We start from the raw sequence: 21,990 nt of genomic DNA, 5'->3' as shown, positions 1-21,990 counted from the left end.
ATTGTTTATGTGTGTGAACACCCTCAAAAAAGTACCTCTTAAAATTGAAGGCAAGGCTGGTCGGGCAGTAGCCTCAATTTCATCCGATTACTTCGAGTCGTTATTACTCCCTCAGTTGCTGAGAGGAGAAAACGACTCGAAGCAATCGGATGAAATTCAGGCTAGGTCGGACAGCTACATAATAAAAAGGATTGGTGATTCTTTGCCCGAGTTTAGACTGTTACTCAGATCTCTCGCGATGTGAATCGGTCTGGGAGACTGGACCTAGGAATAGCAGCGGGATTTTGGATTTTTCTCGATTGTGTTGGAATTTTTGAGATAATCAAATCTCTCCAGATTTCCACCTCACTGACATGTCATTATTTGTCTATCGTTGCGGAAGCTGAGGCGTTGATGTAAAGGATCGGAATACCCTGCCTTTTTTCGAGGATTTTTTAGTTCTGACCTTTTCTTTGGCCCTTGTTTGGAGAGCAACACCAGCAGACGGGCGAAGTTTTTGCCCTCAATTGTGTCTCGCTTGCCATGAGTAGCGCGGCTCTCCGTGAGCGCGTTCGTAAGTCACTTTCTAAATCCATCAAGGGAAATGCTTGCAAATTCCGATTTACGATCACTTATGAGTACGTGGACCTAAAATGCAACAATAGATGGTAAGTTAAGGGTTTTGTTTCTAAAAGAACGAGTTATTTGTGATTGAGGTGGCTCTTTATTAGAACGTCAATGTCTGAGAGGAAGTTAACTACATGTAGACACAGAACATGACAGAAGCCTTTGCTTGTTCTTGATTGTTGTACGTGTTTGTGACGATTCTTCTATATTGAACATATTAAGAGAGAGCTCTCTAGACAACAAACACAGTACAAACAACTTTAAAAATTTTGTTTAGCATCAATATCAGGTATTTTTCTCTTACGTTCGCTGTTTCCTCGTATAACTAGCGACGCCTAGTAATAGCGCAATTTTAGTGTGATTGTTTAACAAGTAATTTGATTATTGAGGGTATTTAGTTATTCCTTTATTTACATTAATAATATTGTAATGAATGTTCTAGCTCTACGACCAAATTTAAACCTAAAATTCGAAAGCGTAATAGCCTAGCTTAATAAGCTTATATTTCCTGTAGATTCATGTCGAATTCTTCGCATGTTTTCAATTTGATCATTCCATCATCTGGCTGCTCCCATTCTTTCTCGCTCTTTCGACTTTTTCCTGTTTTCTTTTCATGCTGACAGATATTAGACCCAGCTTGCCTTTTTTTGGGAAACGGTTTTCCAATAGAATCCCTTCATATTCGTTAGCTAGAACTAGTGTGGCTGTTCTTGTCTTCCTCACTGCTGTAACGCAAGGTGCATATATTGCGTGACGGCACTAACAAGATATGATTTGGACGAACAGAATTTTTTAAAAAGTTTACTACATGGTTTAGCCCAGAATTAAATAAGTGCAAATTCACTTTCAGTTGGTTAGAAACATCCCCCCAAGAAGTTTCCCCAATTTTATTTTGTCCGGTTTTTGTTTATCCCTGGAAATTCCTTTTTACCATGATTCATGTTCCCTAATCAGCCCCATGCATGCAACTCTACGCCCTGGATAAACCACTATGTAACCGATGGATAAGTATTGTGGAAAGCAGTAAATTTAGTTATTAGGTAAAAATTTATTTGGAGTCGATAAGAAGATAAGAAAAAGAGGAAGACAAACTGTAAGCAAGGAGCACAAATACATATACATACACATACATATAACTTTATTTAAACTCATATTTAGAATAGCTTGAGAGAGCTAGTATCTCCAAGTATAATTAGACTACGAGTAGTCCCCCATTTTTCCTTAGGGATAGTAGAACAAGCGAAACGCGAGCGTGCGTGAAAATCACCCCACGCGAGAAAAGGCGACACGCGGCAGGGAGAGAGAAAAATGAGGGACTACAGACAAAGCCCAAGCTTTTGAACTAATGCGTTGCTCTCACAATGCAAAACTCTGATTGGCTCTTCCATGGAAATCTGTCAACATCTGTCAAAAACGCGCCAGCCGCTATCAACACTTGACATAATCACAATTTACAGAACAAGTAAATAGAGCAGAACAAATAACAGCACAGAACAAATAACTAGAGTTGCTCTTGTAGAAGCAACTAAGAAGAAAGCCAACCCGGCAACTGATTAGGTTCGCGAGGAGAACCGAAACCATGGTCTTGTCTAATCACAAAGTGGGAGTGACAGAACAGTCGCAAGGCTGTTAAGCTTATTCAAAACAAACTCCAGTCCAAAGACTCACATTATCGCCAGAAAAACAAGCCTGCAGTTAAAATTCACGAGCACTCATGACTGAGTCACATTGCTGTTCTCCATAGTTGACGTAGTTTTAGTTTAAGCTGCAATCCATTCTTCGAGATTTGGATATCACTACCGTCCTGCTTAAAACGCTCACGAGCTGGGCCCAGCGTGACAAAACATTGCAGGAAACAGTCACATTCACGGCCAAAAAGAAAATCGCTTAAAATTATTCAGATCCAGGAGGCAATCGCCGGAGAAATTAAACAACCCAAAACCCTCATTTAGCCGCATTGAAGGGCTTTACTTTTCAAAAGAGGTCTAGGAAAATGCTCTTGCATCAGAGGGCAAATCATGCCGACCATAAACAATAACCGCAGAAAATTAATATGCATGTCACGACCTTTCAGTATAAAATAAGCGGCAAAAATCACATTTGCTCAGTCAAAACGTTTTCCTCCAGAGCATAATCTACCCGTCAGAGAAAAAAAAATCATTGGAACAAGCAGCATTTTGGCACAAGTAAAAGTCGTGTGTGGCCTCCACTATCAAGTTTTCCACGCGAAACAGCCGTGAAGGGTTTTCTTTTGCTTACAATAAATATCCCCCGCAGTTTACCGATGACAGGAGCAATGACAGCTCAACGAGGGAAGGAATTCTATTGGATGCGCTTAATTGATTTGGAAGGGGATACGAACTTCACACTCCAAAATCAGTCGGCCGTGAAGGGTCAAAAGCTTGGGCTTTGTCTGTAGTCCCTCATTTTTCTCTCTCCCCGCTGCGTGTCGCCTTTTCTCGCGTGGGATGATTTTCACGCGCGCTCCCGTTTCGCTCGCTCTACTATCCCTGAGGAAAAATGGGGGACTACTCGTAGTCTAAGTATAATAAACCAACCCAAAATACACCAACCCATGACCTGGCCAGTACCTCATGCATGCGCACAGCCATATCACTGGGCAGTGGTGGCCATGGACAGCTGTTTCACCCTTGGTGTGTGTGTGTCCCTTTCTTACAGTTTGTCTTACTTGATTTACTGGCACACAGATCAGCATAAATGCTGATCCGCCGTTCCCGTGCATGCCATGGGAGAACTGCCGTGCGGTTCCCAGCCAACAGCTCCCACATGTGTTGTGTGGAGCTGGCACTTAAAGGAGTACTATTGCACTTACCCTGGCAGTAAAGGGCCTAGGATGATACACTGTTTTGTTCATTCATGGGTCCGATGGTTATGCCATGCTAATGAGCCCCAACAAGTGAGAAACAGCCTTTTGCTTACAGTTATTTTAGGGAAACTTCAGACTCTGCTCAGTACAACATGATCAAAATGTTTTAAACAGTTTGTTATCCTTAGGTTTAGAAGCTTTTACTTGTACTGATATAAGTGCCTACAATGCCTATTCTCTTTCAACTGCATTTGTGGGGGTGGGGGAGGGGGGCGTTGGGGAGTATATTTGACAAAGCTATATGTACTGCGGATTCAGGTTGAGCGTTTAATGACGTCAGTTATCTCGTTCATTATCATGGTTGATTGGTTGCGTTGCGAGGCAAATTGTGAGGCGTTGCTAGGCGGGCATGATATCGTTCTGTCTGGGAAAAGGCGCGTTGTCTTATCGATCTGTATGTCATGACGATTGAAATCAAGATAGAATACTCCTACTAATCTACAAAAAGAATAACTCCAGTATATATTGTCGAAGAAGAGCTTATGAGCCTGGAATACAGCAAGTTTGTAGAACGCATTGTGAACGAGGTGCGCCATCTCCAAAGGATGAATTGAAACTTTCGACGCGGTAGATTTGTCCAGAAGGTATTTCAGCTTGCAGATGAACGGTTTGTTAGACAAAGGAGCTAAGAACATCAGACTAAGAGTCTTTGAATTCGCTTCGCCAGCTGTAGATACTGGTATGCATGGCTGAGACAGGAGCAGAGGTTCGCAAGCTAAGACGGATGCATGTTCGACGCTCACTATATTTACAAATCGACCGGGAAATATCATTGTTAGTGGGTTACCTCCTCCGTCAATGATTTTATCGATGATGATATGTCTTAGGTCAGAGGATAAAGGTTTTCCTGGGATATAAGAGTGACCGCTCTGCTTACGGTCAATATGTTTACATTCTTTAACGCGCCTTTTCTCCGACAGAACGCTATCATCCCCCGCCTAGCAACGTCTGACAATTTGCCTCGCAACGCAACCAATCAACCGTGATAACAAACGCAATAACTGACATCATTAAATGCTCAACCTGAATCCGCAGTATTAACAGCTGTAAATGTACTGTCTTTGATGGCCGTAAAATGTGGATGTTAGCCCTTTTGGGACTTTTTACAAAACACAAGGAGAGATTTCCTTAACCTTTCATATACTTCAACCCAAGGCTGTGCTCTAAGGAAAATTGAAGGAAGCCCAGTTCTGTGAACCTGTAAAATCTGGGGTGCCTAGCATATGATATGTGTGAAAGAAGGAAGATTTTCTAGTTGCCCCAAGAGCAAAAGTTATAGGAGCCAGTGGCCAGCAGGCTCTGCTAAGGCACAGCCTTGCCTCAACCCATGAATTCCCTACCCATACTTTGATATACCCGCGGTCTGACAGAGGTGCCCACCTCTCTGGGTGGAGCCTCCCCATATAGGCCATCATAGGAACTGCACTCTCCACTTGGGGACTTTGAAACTTTAATTTGAATAAATATTCAGATATTTTAATTTTTCAAAGTGCTTCTTGATCCAGTTAATATTATGCTTTATGATTTATACACAATTTGATACAATCAAAACTCGAAATTTACTGACCTAGGATAATAACACGCGGAATGAACACGAGACACATTAGGGCGTAAACATTGGTTTATTGATTCACCAGTATTGTTTGCGCCCCCCAAGGAGGCAGGGAGGGAATTCAAACGATATGAACAGTGCATGATAGCACAAACAAGGTTAGCTGAACCGTGTGGGACACGAACAACTGGTACCCCAATAGATTGTACGTAGCTAATCTACTCTCAATAATTAATCTCTACTAGGCAACCAACTTGTTTGAGTATTGTTTGGTTCCGAGGCCACCGATCTAAAGTATCTGAGAAGGTAACTACTGCAACTTTTATCTTGTTCATGTATTTTATAAAGAAGTCAACATTACTTAATATCTATGAAATATTCTAAATATACTGTGTTAAAACATGGAACTGTGTGAAAACAAGGATGATATTTTAGCTCCAATCCAACGTTTTGGCATAATTTATTAAAAGAGACAGTTCCAATCTTTGTCATTGAAAAAATGCATTTTGTCTTAAACTGTTTTGGTTTTAATGGTGTTTCCTGTAAATGTCATTGTTGGTGACACCGCATAATTGATAGAAAAGAAAAAAAAAAATTTCCCAATAAGAACAATTTAATTTCAACTTTTTTCTTCACTTCCCTTCTTATTCAGTTGAGTTACTGGCAGTGGCCCCTGAATGTCTTTCATTGTTCCACCATTTGCAGGGAGCAATGGTGGTGCACCATGCATGGTGAAAGCACTGGTCTCCCACCTAGTGACACATACATGTATTTGGGTTGACTTTGTTATTGGTTCTCTCAATTGCTCTGAGAGGTTTTTCTCCCGGCACTACAGCTTTCCCCTCAGCTCAAAAGCCACCACTTCAATCTGGAGTGCACATTTACACGGGTTCTTGAGAAAGCCTAAGTGCTTAATGTAGGTAAAAAAATTACAGTTCACAGTTTACAGTTTTACAAAATTGTCTTTGTGATCATTCATTTTCATAGCCGACATCAAAAGTGTCGATAGTGGATGAAAAGACAGGAGTAGTCAGCTATGCTGCCAACTGGTTCCCACCCAACTCTGTGGAGTTGGTTGTTACACTTTATAAGGTACAAATTTAAGCTTTCAATTTCTGTTTCCTTCTTTTTCCTTGCACTTTGCATAAATAATACACCACAGTAAAAGTCTGTCCTGCACCTAAGGGCCATGGAAATTTCGTGGTTTTAACCATTTCACTGCCCAAATAAGGCATGCTCAAAATAACCCTTAATTTATAAATTTCCTTTTGTAAAATGCTGAAAAACAAACACTACCACAATTAAAGTACTGCCGAAGAGGTTGCCTGATAGGGTTTTGTACACAGTACAATTTAGAAGGATTTGTATGGAATCATCAGAGCGTTTTATAACTGGGCTAATATCTCACAGAAATTTTGCCCCAAAATGCTTATTTTTGGCAAGTAGGCATCTTGGATGTTGTTCTTTCAGAATATCTTGACAAATCCCATAATTTCACAAATTTAATTTTTAGACATCTGATCACTTTAGAACTCTTGATACACTCGAGAGTAATGGCCAATATGCACTTAACACTTAATTTAGCAGTGTTCTTATTTAGCCTTGTATGTATATAAGTAGCACTTAACATGGACCTAGAACAAACACTGACAAAAAAATTTATTGTCTATATTTCACAAGTTAATATTTTTGTTAGATGTGCACATACTGGTAATTTGATATGAATGAGAATCTTTACATCATGTATGCTGGTAGATCATCATGCCCGTCTTATGAATGTAGATACAACAGACTATACCAGGAAGAATTAATTCTGAGTCTTGATCTGAATTTCTTATTTTTTAACAGGACTTTACCGGTATCATGTTCAAAAAGAAGGACTACATGTTTGTCCTTGAAAATGTAAGTGATCCTCCCCACATAGAGTGTTCTCTAACAACACGCTCAGTTGTGGCCTCTGATGTCAGGATGCAATGGCAACAAGGAGGTCAAAAAAGCAGTAGGGTCAGATTAACAAAACAACAATTTTGCACATGCAGTACGCTTTTTGGGCCTTGCAGGGAGGTGGGATGTGTAAGCATATCGCAGCTTAAAAGTCTCAGTTAATTGGTCTTTCATGAAATTTAATTATTGATCAGAAGCTAAAAGTGGTTCTAATTCTTTTCCAAATTCTTTCACACCTCTACTTGGAAAAAGAAAAATTCAACCACTAACTGTTAATTAAAATTTCAAACATAACATTTTCAGTGCCTTGTTTTAGAAGTTTCAGTACTAAATTAAGGAGGAGGGTGGGGGGGGGGGGGGGGTTTAAACTGAGTTTTCACATAGCAGTGGAGGTCAGATGAGTGAAGTCCTATAGTTTTCTTAGTGCAAGATAGCTGGTCATGCAGCTTAGTGTACTACTGTAACTTTTTCTCTAGCACTACATGTACCTTGCTATAGACTTCTGTTTACCGAAAACCAGCTCCTAGCAGCTCACTGGCTATGTACTGTGAGAAAAAGGAATAGAAGGGGTTGAGGGAGGGGTGGTGTGCAAGCTCCTGATAGTAGATATAGCTTTTGGTGTGTAGACTTGTCTATGAGTTTGACTGCATAGAAATCTATTATATTTCGTAGGTTACTCCCGATGCAAGAAAGAAGCTTGCTTTATTTCCGTGTAACATGGCAGAATATGCTTCAGCTCAGAGTGAAGTGTAAGATGACTACTTAAATGCTGAAATTATGCCCATCTTCAAATAAACACCCCTTTATGTCCAAAATGTAGGAAGTAAAGACCCGCGGGCCTTCTTCCCTAAGCTGAAAGAGTGAATAAGGGTACTTACTGTTAAGCCTCCTTTAGATTGGTGGTTGATTATACTGCACAGATTTTACACAAAAATGCAAACAAATGTAAGGCAATGATTTTGTTCTCAGCAAACTTTTGCTTAGTAAGACATTTTTTTAATTCATCCACATACATTTATCATATCCTTACCATCTTCTATTCAACCTATTAAAATGATCTCAAAATTTTACTGAAAGAATGTAATTTAGCTTATGCAGACCTTTTGCCAGTCATTATATTGATGGCTGTTATTTTCTTAAATATTGCTTGTGAACAGCTGAAAATTGCAAAATAACCAGCCATTTTGAGTTTTGAAAGTAATTTGTAAATTTGTCTTTATACCTTCTATGGGTTAACTTGTATGCTAGAATAGAAAAGCAAAAATGGAAACATCATGTCAACAGCAAATATTTGTTTAAACAAGTCTTTAAGGTTTTTAACAATATGACAGTGGCCATTGATGACAGTCAAGATCTTTGCAAAGTTTAATTAGTAAAGCAGTGAAAATAAAATAAATCTGAGTAAATCTCCCTTAGACACATTTGTAATTCGTTTTTTCACTTGACCCCTTTAATAGCAATACCTATCGCAATGATGTGTTAAATCGGTTATCATTATTATTATCAGTACTGTATTATTTTATAACATAATTCTTCTATAATTTTCTTCTTCTACTTCTTATTATTGTCATTAAGATCTTGTCTTATATTTGGTTTTATATTGTCTATGTAGATTTGACTTAGAAATGGAATTTAAAGCTCTCTCGAAGAAAATTTCCTCAGCAAGGCTGGGAGCAAAAGTGAAATGTGAATTCATAAAGGAAGGAAAAGTGGAGTATGTAGATTGATGCAAAAATAAATAATGGCGCTTGTGCAATTTAACAAATTGATTAAACTTTTTCGTGTGTCCTTTTAGATTAAAGATGACATCAAAATTATATTAAGATCGACCAAAGTAGTTGGTCACTAATGTTCTTATCACATTTTTTCATGTACGTTTTCAGTGATCCGAGTAGTCACACTGCATTTCATGCTCGCAAAATGAAATTATTTGCTGTCAAAGATGATCTTTTCCGTGGAAAAAGCGATAGTGCAGATCGACCATGTTTTTTCGTTCATGTTTTGTACATTCTTTTTGTTTTTTTTTTTTATCTTGAACTTGCGTGAAAATTTGTGTATTAGACTCTTGCAAGCGATCAGGTTTCAGCGGGATCTCCGCTCTTAGGTTTGGCTTTTTTGGCTTGCTTTGTGACCTTAGTTTTACAATACCTTTCATTTCAGGGGAGTGTTTTAAACATTTTGCTACAAAAGAACATTTTTGAGAAGTACAATCGACAAATGTTTAGAGTGTAGCGTTGCGTCTTTTTGTCGTCCTGTCCCGATGTTATATGATATATAATATGCCTGGCATTGGCAGAAATTGCACAAAAGTAACTAAGGCTAGGGCCAAACGTCGAATTTTTCATGCAACAAATCAAACTGAGTGAGTTAACTTCTTGTAAATTCATGATAAGTTCGACGTTTGTCTCAGATTAAGTTCGTTTTACTGAGTTTGCATCGACAAACGCGTTCTATCAGTCCAATCAGACGGATAGATAGTGTAAAGGTGCCCCTTTTGAAGCAATAGCAGATATATATAATGAGCTGTTCGTCGAGAAAACGATGATTTTGCACATAGCGGGATTCCACCGTACGACCGTAAACTTTTTCGCGTCATATCTTTTTCTTTACTTAAATCTACGCTTCATCCAGCAAAGGCCTTAACTAAATGAAGGTCGACCCAAATGGCAATTTGGCTCGTCCCACTGCATGAAAAGTTCGACGTTCGGCCTAACATTTCACTTGATTATGCACGCCGTTTTTTTTCTGTTTTCTACATCTTATTAACTACTAGACTTTTATGTACTATTTAGAAGAATTTTTCTGATCCTACTGTTCGATATTTTCTACCAAAGTGAGGATGATATGCAGAGTAACTTCAGCCATCTCAGTGAAGCTGAGTTCACATCAAGACTTTCTGAGCTGGCAGAATACAGTGACGAGGAGGAGGAGGAGAACGAAGAAGAGAAGAAGGAAAACAGCTCAAATAAACTTGCAGATCGTTCAAAACAGTAAGTGTGTTGAGGGACTACTGATATCCATCTCTTGCCTTTTTTGTATGGATATTTCTCTACACACCACCCTAAGTGATATGCTTATAGCCAGAAATATTGGCCTTTCGTCCCAAACGCCCTAAGTGAGACCAAAATTTGCAATTTACACCCCTAAGTGAGTCGACGAGTTCCCAACACTTTCAGATTGAAATCCCCCTCCCCCAGGCCCCCGTCCCTCTGTCTGTCCTATTCTCCCTCCGTGTGTCCGTCTTACCAGTCAATCATCAATCAATCGATCAATCAGTCAATCAAAACATCCAACTTGTCAGTCAGACAATGAATTAATCAATGTACAACAATTTTTTTGTTATACAATTACTGGGACTTGGTCCCAAAGTTTTGTGCAGTTAATTTGTTGAAGGATCATTAAGGGGACTATAAAATTAAAAGGATGTTTTTCGTGTTTATCACCTTATTCTCTTACAGCACCTGGTCTCAGTTCATCGATGAAATGAAAACGCTGGAATATAAAAATCTAGTTGTGATAGGTAATCCTCTAGCTGATACTCCAACTAACGACGTCAGTCAAGGTGAGACAATAAATATTAAACCGTCCATCTAACCTGGCGATTTTGATGAAGTTCCTTGCCATGAACTGCTATTTCAAGTTCAGTTCATCCATTATCCATGCGCATTCTTGCCATCCGTTGCAACAGAAAACAGGAAACAGTTTCAATACCTAAATATGGCCTTAAATAATAAAAAAACTAGACCATTTTTTTGGAATTCAATTAATGCGAAAAACGTTTTAGCTTTTTGAAAAGATAACAAATAGCATGACGCAGTCCCTTTAACTCGTCCATCACTTTACCAAGGCCCTACAACCAACAAACAACAACAACCAACCATTTTATTTGCCAACTTAAAAAACATTTACAAAGAAAAGAATAGATTATAAATATATCAGGTAAAAAACTATCAAGCTGAATAGTTGCAATACTGATTAAATTACATTTTATGGGGTCGTGACACACGAAAGATCTTGAATTATCTTAAATGTAGGAGAAAAAATAATAGTAATGAAAAATAGGTGAATTAATTAATTTAATTAAAATAACATAAAATACTGCAGAACAACATAAAACAAAAAAACAAACAAACAAACAGAAACAAAACGGTACCAGGGAATTATGAAGTTTACATTAATAAGGGTAACTGGCATACATGCTAGCCAGCATCAACAGTAAGTGTAAAAGATCTGCCTTCATCGTTTGCTTGAATAAATGCAAAGAACTACTTTTTAAATTTTCATCCAGAATATTCCAAACAGAAGAACCAGAGAAGTTTGTATAAAATACCGTAATTAGTTCTGACCTGATCAATATAATAAGTTGACTTTGATGCTAGCCTAGTACTTTACCCATGCTTAGATGATATATTAAGTGAAAGAATTCGTGTTTTACAACTAGAATTTGTTTTTGCGCGTATGACTACATTAGGAAAGGGAACTCAGTGTTGTGAATTCATACTGTGTCTGCATACAAGTGAGGGTATCCGCTTACGGGACGTTCGACTGTGTTATTTAGTTAAGCCATCATAGGTTTGAAGCCTTACACACTATTTTGGAATGATATTATCTCCCTTTATTATAGGTGAAACTGACCAAAATGCAGACTTAGAGACAGATTTACAGGCTCAATCCGATAGCTACAGCCGTAAACTCTTGGAAAGAAACAGAGAGAGAAGAAAAGTCGTCAGTGCCGCACTGGAAGATCTAACAGAATGTGATGAAGAAGAGGAGCAGAACCCGTCTCTAAACCTATCCACTTCGCCAGTGTCTCCGTTAAGTTCTTTCAAAAACAAGTTTTCGTTTAAAGGAAGAAGTAAGGTAAGGAGCGACGCGCCTTTAACTCTTTAAGCAGTAATATCAACAAGTATATTCTCCACAATGTTTTCCGTTTATTTTTTTTACTACCAATCACGGGAATTTAAGTTAATTTTCTTCATTTTCTTTACTCTCGAGATTAACATGTACATGTTGAGTAAAAAGTGCTGTTGTAAGAAGAAATAAGGTTCTCACATTGCTCGCTATTAAGGGGCGTAAAAATATTCCACGATTATTTCTGTTAAGTCAACGTAGAGGTTTGTGACAGGCTGCATAAGCGACTGTCACGATGTTTGTTGCCCGCAATTATGAGTTACTTCCGCAACATAATATCGATCTGCTGAAATACAATTATATTACTCCCATCCTCTATATGGTTTCTCATGCATGTATTTTTCGTGCTCCTTTTTCTTCTTCAGTCCAAGTCCGAAGATATCCCCGGAGATATCCAGGTATTTACTACGGATACTCTGTTGTTAACCCGTATTAAAATCAGTCAAGAAACCCTGGATGGAACTCCGATACAAGGACGTTTATCCTCTCTTTTTGCCAAATTTAATTTTTAATTTGTTTCATGTGTACACCTGTTTAAATGTATCTGTTCACTGTTCCTTTATTGTAACAACGAACGTATTAATAAGCATTTAGCTATACAGTATACACCTCGTAGTAATCCCTTGTTATTTGCGGGTGGACCTGCATTTTATAACTGTAAATTTCTTTGGAATGAATAAACATACTAGACACGAAGCGTTTAAGAAGAAGTCCTGAAAGTACCGTCTTTTTACAGAATGTAATGTAGACAAACTTTGTTTCAAATATAAAGATCCTTCTTGTTGTATTGCTCCTCCCAGCGAAGTGACGACCGTGGGTTGAGATTGTTATTGGTTCTCTAGCTTCTTTGATCCAAGAGGTTAATTTCCGGGTGCTTCAGTTTTCCCTTCTCTCCAAAACTGACCCGAAATTTGCAAATCCTGCAAGAGCGCTCTAGAGGTTTTTCGTGCGTTTACAAATGATATTTACACTTTACAGTTACAAAGATTACACCCTAGAGATGTGCAGTGTATGTCGGATGCGTACCTGCTACTCAAGACATAGCAGCTACCGGTCAAGCTGCTGTAAAAGATGCAAAATTCTGTTTGATTTTGGTTTGGTTATTTTTTATTACAGGTAGTACCTCCGGAGAGCCCTAGAAGCCGCGTTTCAGAATGGCTGAAGGAAAATGTGATGGAAGATACTGACAGTCAAATGAGAGCCGAGTAAGTGCAAAACTGAACGACCTCATATCGTGAAACTCTGTTTAGGCTTTGTAGCTGACGGTTTTACCGAAGCTCGATCAAGGCAAATTACCACTGAAGTTGCGTGAAGAGTCGAATAAAGTTGTTTTTTCTCCTTTCTGATACCCGTTCAGGTGGTTTTCCGCGAAGTTTGCATCGTGTTCCAACAACACCGCCAATTACACAAGTTAGAAACTTGTGGAATCCGTTGTTTTTCTTGCTCGTGGCTGGGGTGGGGTGGGGGCGTTAGGCCATGTCAGAGGTTTTCCGTATGTAGCTTTAAAGCACGCTTATATCGAGATCCTTTGTGTTCATTTTCTATTTCACGGATTTTTGCTTGTAGAAAACTGGAGAAAGAGAACATGGATCTTAAGGCTTGGAACCAGAAACTCGTTACCAAAGTTACTGACCTGGAAAATGAGAAGGCGGAGCTCCAGTCCGAACTTGAACAGATGCAGCTACTTAACAAGTTCAAAAACACGGACTTTATCAAAGAAAGAGATGAATTACAAGGGGAGATTTCAGAGTTACAATTACTAGTCGAAGATTTGAAAGCACAGGTTAGAAAAACGGGCGACCGGCGAAAGTCTTCTTTGGCGTACTTTCCTGAATTATGGAACGAATGCATTATTTATACTACTTCGTTTAGGAGACTTAGCGTAAATGCTCAAATTGGCGCCTCCCTTCCGAAAAGTCCCCTCCTTTGAGTAGGCCATTCCCCCTTAACATTTTTCCTTACTGAATATACGGTGCATGCTACGTTTATTCTTAATGAATGTGGTATAGAATGCACAATCACTGCAGAATGACCGTTGGAGGACATCAGACTGATAGATGTTCAAGAAGCGCTCCCTTGACCATAGTGCTTGAGGTTGGCGACAGGAATGAGTTACAACAAAACGTTCAAAGCCAAGAATGTGCACCAAACGCACCCACAAAATTGCGTATATGCTGAAAGATACGTTCTAGTTTTCCTTTTTAATTCAGTTTACAGGTTTTTTCCAAAGAAAAAAAGGCAAATGTTACCCTCATCCTGAAATTTTGAAGAGTGACGTAAGGGTCGCCACCTCTCCACTGAAAACATAAATAAAAAAATAAAAAAACAGAAATGCGCCCTGCCTGGGCAGTAATTCGAGCATTAACGTTATTAGAGCTTATTAGAGCCTCCCAATCTCGTTCCCAGAGGCCGCGATCCTTTTGTACAGCGACGGGGATAACTTACATCCGCTGTACAAAAGTAACGGAGGCTTTGGGGACGAGATTGGAGCAAGAGTCAAGGGTTGCTGTAATTGGGTCGTACTTTTTTATTTGGACCCGAGGACTGTTTTAACGCACAATCGTCTGTCATCCATATCTACCATGTCAAAATTATGACGATGTTTTCCGTTTAAATTCCTGGGATGTTTGTAGATTGCTTGATGTTGACGGTCTTTGTGAGTCTTTTTTAATCATCCTTTGAACGCCTTACAGCTCCAGCGAGCGGAAACAGAGCTGGACAACTCAAAGGAAAAGCAAAACATTTCTTCTAGTATTGAGGTAAGGATGTCTTGCGTAACCAAGAGAGGATAAAGGGGACAGAGAAGGCATCCTCCGTACACACCCTATTCCAAAGGTAATTCGTCTCGAGTTCATTTTAAGACCACAGATCCCAAGGGGGATTAGACAACAGCCAATCACATGGCGCGAATCTGTTCCGCGTGGATGACCCACGCTCAGAGCCACACGTCCTTCACGAATTGACGCTGAAAAAAATGGCGGAAGACGCGGAGAGCGATCAGATATTGCTATTCTTTTTGTCGACGAAAACGACTAAAGAGAGATTTCTAATAAAGCGGTGTCAGCGAAATGGAAATTAAAAAGGAATCACCCTTCCTCTCTTGTATAGAGCTAACAGTACAGCAGGGAAATCCTTAACAGAACTTTTATAACCCTTTATAATTTACAGTTTGAAGAGAGCAATTTCTGGTTTGATATTTATTCGTTTATTAGTCTTTTATTATTCAACAAAAATAACACTTGGCGTCCTACTTGCTTTATTGTACAAAGGACCGGTTTCTCATTTTATTAAAGCACTGAGGTTACGACAGCTTCGAGTTAAACTGATTTCATGAGTTGTCAAAGAGTCCAGCGATTCTCTTTTCCCAGGTGAGCGTCGACTCATTTCGCGTCAATATTCAGGAATGCTCTCGATCTCTTTACGCTTTCATTGCCTTTCGCCCGACATGTTTTACACGGCGTTTAGTCATGCGAAACCTCCACGAAACCTCCACGCAGCGCGCGAGGTAACTTTATCCCGATTCTAAAAATAACTCGAGACGAATTACCTATGGAATAGGGTGTGTATGGGGGATGCCTTCTCTGTCCCTTTTATCCTCTCTTGGCGTAACTTAATTTCTTGCCAAGTTGTTTGTTTTCCCCAGTTATTGCTGTGTCGATAACCAATAAGTTAAGCAATCCTTTACATATTTTTTTTGCAAGAGTTTCTGCTATGAACTAAGACAAAAAACACAGCGCTTTTTGTGAAATTGTCTACCTCAACCTCGACCTCTTTCTATCGTGTGCTGCTCACTTTTAATGGGGGATTCAGGTCTTTAAGTTAATGGGAGGCCCGCTCATCTATTTCCTATGATAAGGTTAGGGGCGGTCTCCAGAATAATTGTTCTAAACCCTGAGTGCCTCAGTTTGGCCTAAAAATAAGCTGGGGCCCAGGTTTTCGGGCCACTTCCCTAAATCCGCCACTGCGCATGCTCCTTGGGGTGGAGTACAGGATAGATTTATTCTCTCCCACAGCCCGACTTCTCCACATTTATTTCTCTTTAAGTGCGTTGTCATATTATCATGATCAGCAGCTTCTCTTCAGTTGTATTTGCTATAAGATTACTTCGATACAATTAGGCTTAAATACTGAATAATATGAAGATGAGGATGTCTTATTTTCAGTTGAACATGGAATTTTGGCCGAAGTAAAATGGTACATGTAACCTCAGCGTTCTCACCCATTATTCAGCCTTATATCATTGCCTTGTTTACGCAACTCTGGTAACGCAGACTACGCAATATTAATCTAAATAATCTAAATTGATGCTTTGGCCTAAAATACATATTCTCGCTTTCTTTGTAAGGCAAGCGCTTTGATTAAAACTCAGCTCATGACAAATATAATTGTAAGGTTTTTCTTTTTTAACGCACTGCTAATGTTCTTAAAATGCAGGGAGGTAAATTGAATGCTAAGAAAATTGAGGTAAGAAATGTTTTTGCAAGTGAAATCTTTGCTACTCACGCCTTAATAGATATTTAGAAAAATACCATGTTATTTTAAGTGCAGGCTTACTCTCCTATTAAGTAGGAGTACAACGTCCTTATTTCGATTTCCATTTGCATGATATGCCCCTTTGATACTAACGTACCAGTGAAACGTTGGTATTATGTTCTGAGATTTTGAAGGCGCCTTTATGCCAACGTTGCAATGGTGGGTTCGTTTTCAGACGCGCCTCAAGTATTATGTAAATTGCCAAGAAGTAGCTGAAGGGCACGCATACTTCGTGTCGAAAATGGGACGTGGGACTTTGACTCCTCCTGAATGCGAGGCTTAACTTGCCCTTTTAAAGAAGATTATAGTATTTTTTGGAGAGGCCTATCGGCAGCTATTTATTGGCCATACTCTTTTCTGCAATTCTAATTAAACACTTAACCGCGCAGGTCGAAATATCTTCCCTTTTCTGTTTTTTTTTTTTTTAATTTCAAAACTCGCGCCACTAGTTATTCAGTTGAAGTACTTTCCCGTGTTACCCTCGTTAAATAAAGTTGGTGATGATGATTATTATTGTTATCATTATTATTATTATTATTATTATTATTATTTTTATTATTATTATTATTATTATTATTATTATTATTATTATTATTAATGTTTTAGAGCTTTAAGCGACATTCATACACGGACGTTGAAAACAATTAAGAAGGGAAGTTAGACTCTGCCAGTAATATTGACGGCGGCGTTGGAAGGGCAGAGACCGGGAGGAGTATATAAAAGACGTTGCCTTCAAGCTGTTAACTGATTTTTTTTCTCAGCTTTGTCAAGTTAGAGGCTGGCTATGTAAGAGAGGTGTGAAAGGACTCACTGGCAGAAGATGGAGACGCCGCTGGTTTTCTACCGATAAAAATGGCAGGCTCTATTATTATCAGAAAAACAACAACACGTTGCCTAGAGGGTACGTAGCTGAGTATCCTGTGACAATTGTCTCTTGGGGAAAACTCGTCGAACAAGGTCCTTTTGCAGTCAATCATAATTCTTCACTCCATAATTTATATCGATAATGGGTACCAAGCCTTTAGCACAAAGATTGCTGGGATCGTGTGTGTGGACAATGTAAGCTATGATTGGTTGATTGGTTCCCTTGGTAGCCTGCGAACAGCAGACGCATTTCCGGTCGTCGGAAATAGCGTCGCTATTTTTCGGAGGGAGAGAAGCGACGACCGGAAATGCGTCTGCTGTTCGCATGCTATTCCCTTGGATACTATCGATTATTCATAACTTACGCGTGTCCATGCAAACGATTCTAGAAATCGTTTCCCCGACAGCTTGTATCCATTCGCCCTGTAGTTTACTGGTGTGGTGAATAGTGGGACTGTATACAATGGCCACATCATTTTCATGGACAGAAAATGTCATGTTTTAAACAAACGGACAGTTCGTTCTACTGCATACACTGTATCTGTTGTAGACGAAATTTATTCTCAGGTTAAACCAATATTCAACCTAGTTTGATTCAGAATTTCTTTTGTTTGCTGATTTGATGAAGGGTACAAACAAAGTCCTAATTTAAACGTAAGACGGATTTTTTCTTACAACTTATCTTGTGTAATTTGTGCTAATCGGCGCTGAGTTCCGTCTTCCGTGTGAACCCAGTTTACGCTACGCTCTGTTTTACCTCCTGCAGTCTAATACTAAAATATTATTGGATGAGTTTTTGGTGATACGTGGAAGATGTTATTATCAACCGAAACTTATACTGCTTACCAATGCGTTGATAATTCCGCATATTACAATCATCTAATGATTGTTTTGATAAACACTCATCCAAGAAAGTAACGACCAACGCTCAGTCATATGAAACACAATCTATTTTTTTTCCAAAAAAGAAGGTACGAATATGCGATTAAAGAAATTTTACACCGTCCATGGAAGACTTCCTGTGCAGTTTTGGTGTATCTTTTTAAACTTTCGGAGTCTTTATCTTCAAATAATTTATTGATTTCTTGTTCAGTCGAGGTGGCAAACCGACCATTCATGTTTTTTGGCTGTGTGCAAAGATGCCACTCTTCACCCGTGACTTGGTGTTGTTCTTAGAAATCATGCATTGCGCAATCGTGCACAATAGTTGAAGCGATAATGATAACATATTAATGTTTCCTTTTAGACTTCAGTAAATTGTTTAATGTACCATCAATACCATAAGACTAAACGACTAAATTCTTTTTTCGTGGTTTTGTCTCAGATTCATTGATCTTGATGTAGTGATCGCTGTTCAGGACCAACCGCCTTCACAGCAAGACATTAACAAGGCATGTTTTAATGTGGTGACGCCCACCCGAACTTACCAGTTAATGGCGCACGATGAAGAGGAAAAGCTAAGGTACCGTTCATATAAACTATTCTTTGGAATTTCTAGTTATGGCCTGTTTTTCTTTATGAGAACTGTTTCTTTCAAATGCCGCACTATTCATGTGCATATGCATGCACAGCCGGGAAGGCAAAGTCTATTGAGAATATAACGTGGTCTGAATTGGGAAAATAAAATATACAAGCTAAAAGGGTCTATTCCTTGACAGTATGCAAGAGATAATCAAACCATAGCTCCGCGATTGCATAGTATTCATGGAATGTATGTTTTTGCCTTAAACGTTGCGTTAGAGTTGTTTTTAATTGGGTCCCTAAGGTAATTTTGCAATTGCCTTGGTTTGTATTGCCACAGTTAGTAATAGGCCATTTCCGAGTTCTCCCGGGCCTCTGTATCAAAACGAGGTTAGGTGCTCAACCTTTGATATGGAAATAATTTTTCATTCTCATGCAAATAAAACTCATTTCCACAAGAAAGGTTGAGCACCTAACCTTGTTTTGATACAGAGGCCCGAGGGAACTGGGAAATGGCCTATTGGTTAAAATCTCGAGCCATCTATACTGTGACATGCATTTTCCCGCGCTTGATTCTGATTGGCTCATCATATTGTCCGCACTTGTTACAATTGGTCAGCATTATAATTAAGCCTGGAGTCTCTCTCGATGACACCACTGCTCACAGTGGGACCCAGGTTTGACCAAGCACAGAGCATCTTGTGACTAAAGCTGACATCATTATACTTCGTTTTTGAACCGTTCTCTAACGTCAGTTGTTTTTCTAGGTGGATCAATGCTTTGGATTATTTACGGCACTGGAGAAATCGTCTGTCGACTTGCAATGAAAAATATTAAACTTAAGTCCTAGGAAAGGAATTGTAGCCACCCGTGCCGAGGATAAGAATGGTTAACAGATATAATTGAGTTATCACAGTCGGTAAAGAAAAGAAACAACATGAAGGAAGCGTTGAAGCAGGGGATGCCAACGTAAAGTTCCTTTATTGTTCGAGGAAAGGAAGGATTGTACATTGTAAAATCTTATTCTTATTTTTTTTTTGGTTTAAAATTCCAAATTGCTGAACACCGAGACAAGATATATTTTACCTTAACTTTTAATATTGCAGGTAAATGTTTGAAGTATTTTTCGTATTGTTCTTGTTATTCTTTCAATCTGGTATCGTTAACATGTTTAAGTATTTGTTATATAGGGCTTAAAAGCAGATTTAAAAAATAGATTAGCAATTGTATTCCAAGAACTCTGAGAACTTTTTGCAGAAAGCGAATAAAAAGGAAATTGAAGATTTGTCCACTGAATGTTTATTCCACGAGTAAAAATTATTGGCCAGGGGCTGGTTCCTCGATAGATGGTTAAGTTTAACCCAAGATAAAGCCAAATTTTGTGTACGGTTTTCTTGTGTGAGAACATGCAACACGTATGTAACTCCAGCTTACAAAATACTGTTGAGCCTTTACTCTGAGATATAGTTATGATAACAAAAATGTTACTCTAAGCAATGCATAGGAAGGTAAATAGAAAAAGTGGAGCAAAATTTTAATCCTCATTAGCGCTCATCGGCCTTTCAGGAACCGGGCCCTGGGAAACCACCTTCCTTCACCTAAGATCCGCAAGATCTTAAACATTCATGTACGTTCGCCGACCGGCAATGAACCGTAATCAGAGTTCTCTCTCCCCCCCCCCCCCCCCCCCACCCCCTAATTTATAGAACAAGTTTTCAGCCTCATCAAAACGTGGCTGTGAACAACAGCAGGCGTCACTGGTGAAAAGATCCCGATGAGTCCCGCAAGCTTTCTATAATTTTCAAGAAATTTGTCGCTGTGTTTATCTGTAATATCATGTCCCAACGGCTGAATCTTCATTCTTTCAAAAACATAGGTATTGAGCAGTGTTCTTTGTTGGGCAATTTCTCCCACTTCCCAATTGTTGGTTTTCAGTGTCACGCCATTCAGAATAGATCAAAATCAAAATCGTTCAATAGATTAAGTCTAAGAATCTGGGAAATGAAAGGAGGTACATATACAAAGACCCTCGCCAAGATTCAGGTCAGAGGAATATTTCGTATATGAGATATCCGAAGAAATGTTTTACCCAAACTTGTAGAGATTTGTATGGAGACACCATGATGGTGCTCACCGGGATGAGCTCCAACATAGCGGACGGAAACCAATAGAAACATCTGTTACCGAGTTTTGCTTCAAAAGCGTGAATTTATTCTTCGAGAAACTCATAAACATTAAAGTAATACTTTTTCTAACTCATGGACTGTTTAGATAGCAAAATTTCCTGAAATAAGTCATTTTTTTAACCTACATGACAGCTCTCTTAGCTGTCATGTAAATGCCGCGTCACGCAAAAGCTTAGAAATTCAAGCGTACTCTATCACAAAACCGAGAACCCTTTTGAAGAGAAAATTTGTATGAAAATTAGTTTTCAGCTGCTCTAATGCATCGTGAAAGTAAAATATCGGTACGATCGATAGTTTTTTGGTTTGAATTTTAGTGACGTCATGAGAAAACCAACAATATAAAAGGCACATATGATTAAGTTTTCCACCATGGTACATTCGCCACTTGCACTTCACCCAAAATTCACCTTGTTTGCCTCCCCCCCAAATTTTGTGACGGCTGTAATACCCAGGAGAAATGAAAAACAAAGGTTATATTAAATTTTGGGGGGCAAACAAGGTGTATTATGGGAGATGTGGAAATGACGAATTCTGGTTAGGACACTCCACCTATTGCTGTGCTGCCAAGCCTTGATCCCAGGCAGCATTTTGATGTTGCACGAGGGACTGGGTCAGTGCTCTGTCGAACTGCACCATGGGACTTTTGGGACCCGGGGCGCTATCCCTTCTGGGTATTAATAGTACATCTTAACCTAACAGCAATGCAGAAGACTATGATATGTATCAGGCTGTGAAAGACAGGAAAGTATCTTGCCTTGAAATTCTATTACATGTAAACACACTACTGTCTTTCTGGGATGAACTATTTCCTTAGCAAGATCCCAGATTTGCCGGATTTCGCCGTCAAAAGGAACGAGAAATCCGAAATTGGATTTGTAACCTTTCGCAAACGCGTCCAATATGCATGACAGCCTCTCAAGAAATGACGTGTTTTCTACTGTTTATGCGATTATACCGTGCATAGGGAGTATTGCCAAAGAGGACAGCCTCTCCTCACTCATAGTGCTTCGATGAGGGGTTTTTCAGTCTGTTCATGCCGCTAAAAC

General features: G+C 39.2%; 1 protein-coding gene across 2 annotated transcripts; it reads left to right on the top strand.

The window, feature by feature from the left end:
• The first annotated feature begins 301 nt into the window (after positions 1-301).
• On the top strand, positions 302-20,044 carry LOC140937526 (uncharacterized). 2 transcript variants are annotated; one of them, XM_073387088.1, is made up of 17 exons: positions 302-647; positions 5,291-5,351; positions 6,033-6,137; positions 6,894-6,947; positions 7,662-7,738; positions 8,602-8,703; positions 9,824-9,979; positions 10,448-10,551; positions 11,614-11,849; positions 12,266-12,298; positions 13,017-13,105; positions 13,467-13,683; positions 14,594-14,659; positions 16,335-16,364; positions 17,195-17,334; positions 18,622-18,759; positions 19,526-20,044. In XM_073387088.1, the coding sequence occupies exons 1-17, from the start codon at positions 523-525 to the stop codon at positions 19,593-19,595; spliced, it is 1,803 nt and encodes a 600-aa protein (XP_073243189.1). In that variant the 5' UTR covers positions 302-522; the 3' UTR covers positions 19,596-20,044. The 2 variants fall into 2 exon arrangements, with proteins under 2 accessions (XP_073243189.1, XP_073243190.1); XM_073387089.1 differs by lacking the exon at positions 16,335-16,364 and having other exon boundaries at positions 303-647.
• The last annotated feature ends 1,946 nt before the right edge of the window (positions 20,045-21,990 follow it).

Source organism: Porites lutea, chromosome 5 (genome assembly GCF_958299795.1).
Source record: "Porites lutea chromosome 5, jaPorLute2.1, whole genome shotgun sequence".
NCBI classification, from domain to species: domain Eukaryota; kingdom Metazoa; phylum Cnidaria; class Anthozoa; order Scleractinia; family Poritidae; genus Porites; species Porites lutea.
Note: the sequence above shows the minus strand (reverse complement) of the source record. Positions and strands in the feature narration are given on the sequence as shown.

Bases quoted from the DNA above. Each gene is read 5' to 3' on its own strand.
- LOC140937526 (XM_073387088.1), top strand. From the start codon at position 523: ATGAGTAGCGCGGCTCTCCGTGAGCGCGTTCGTAAGTCACTTTCTAAA. The intron at 12,299-13,016 runs GTATTTACTACG...TTTTTATTACAG, and splicing joins ATATCCCCGGAGATATCCAG to GTAGTACCTCCGGAGAGCCC. The intron at 13,106-13,466 runs GTAAGTGCAAAA...TTTTGCTTGTAG, and splicing joins GACAGTCAAATGAGAGCCGA to AAAACTGGAGAAAGAGAACA.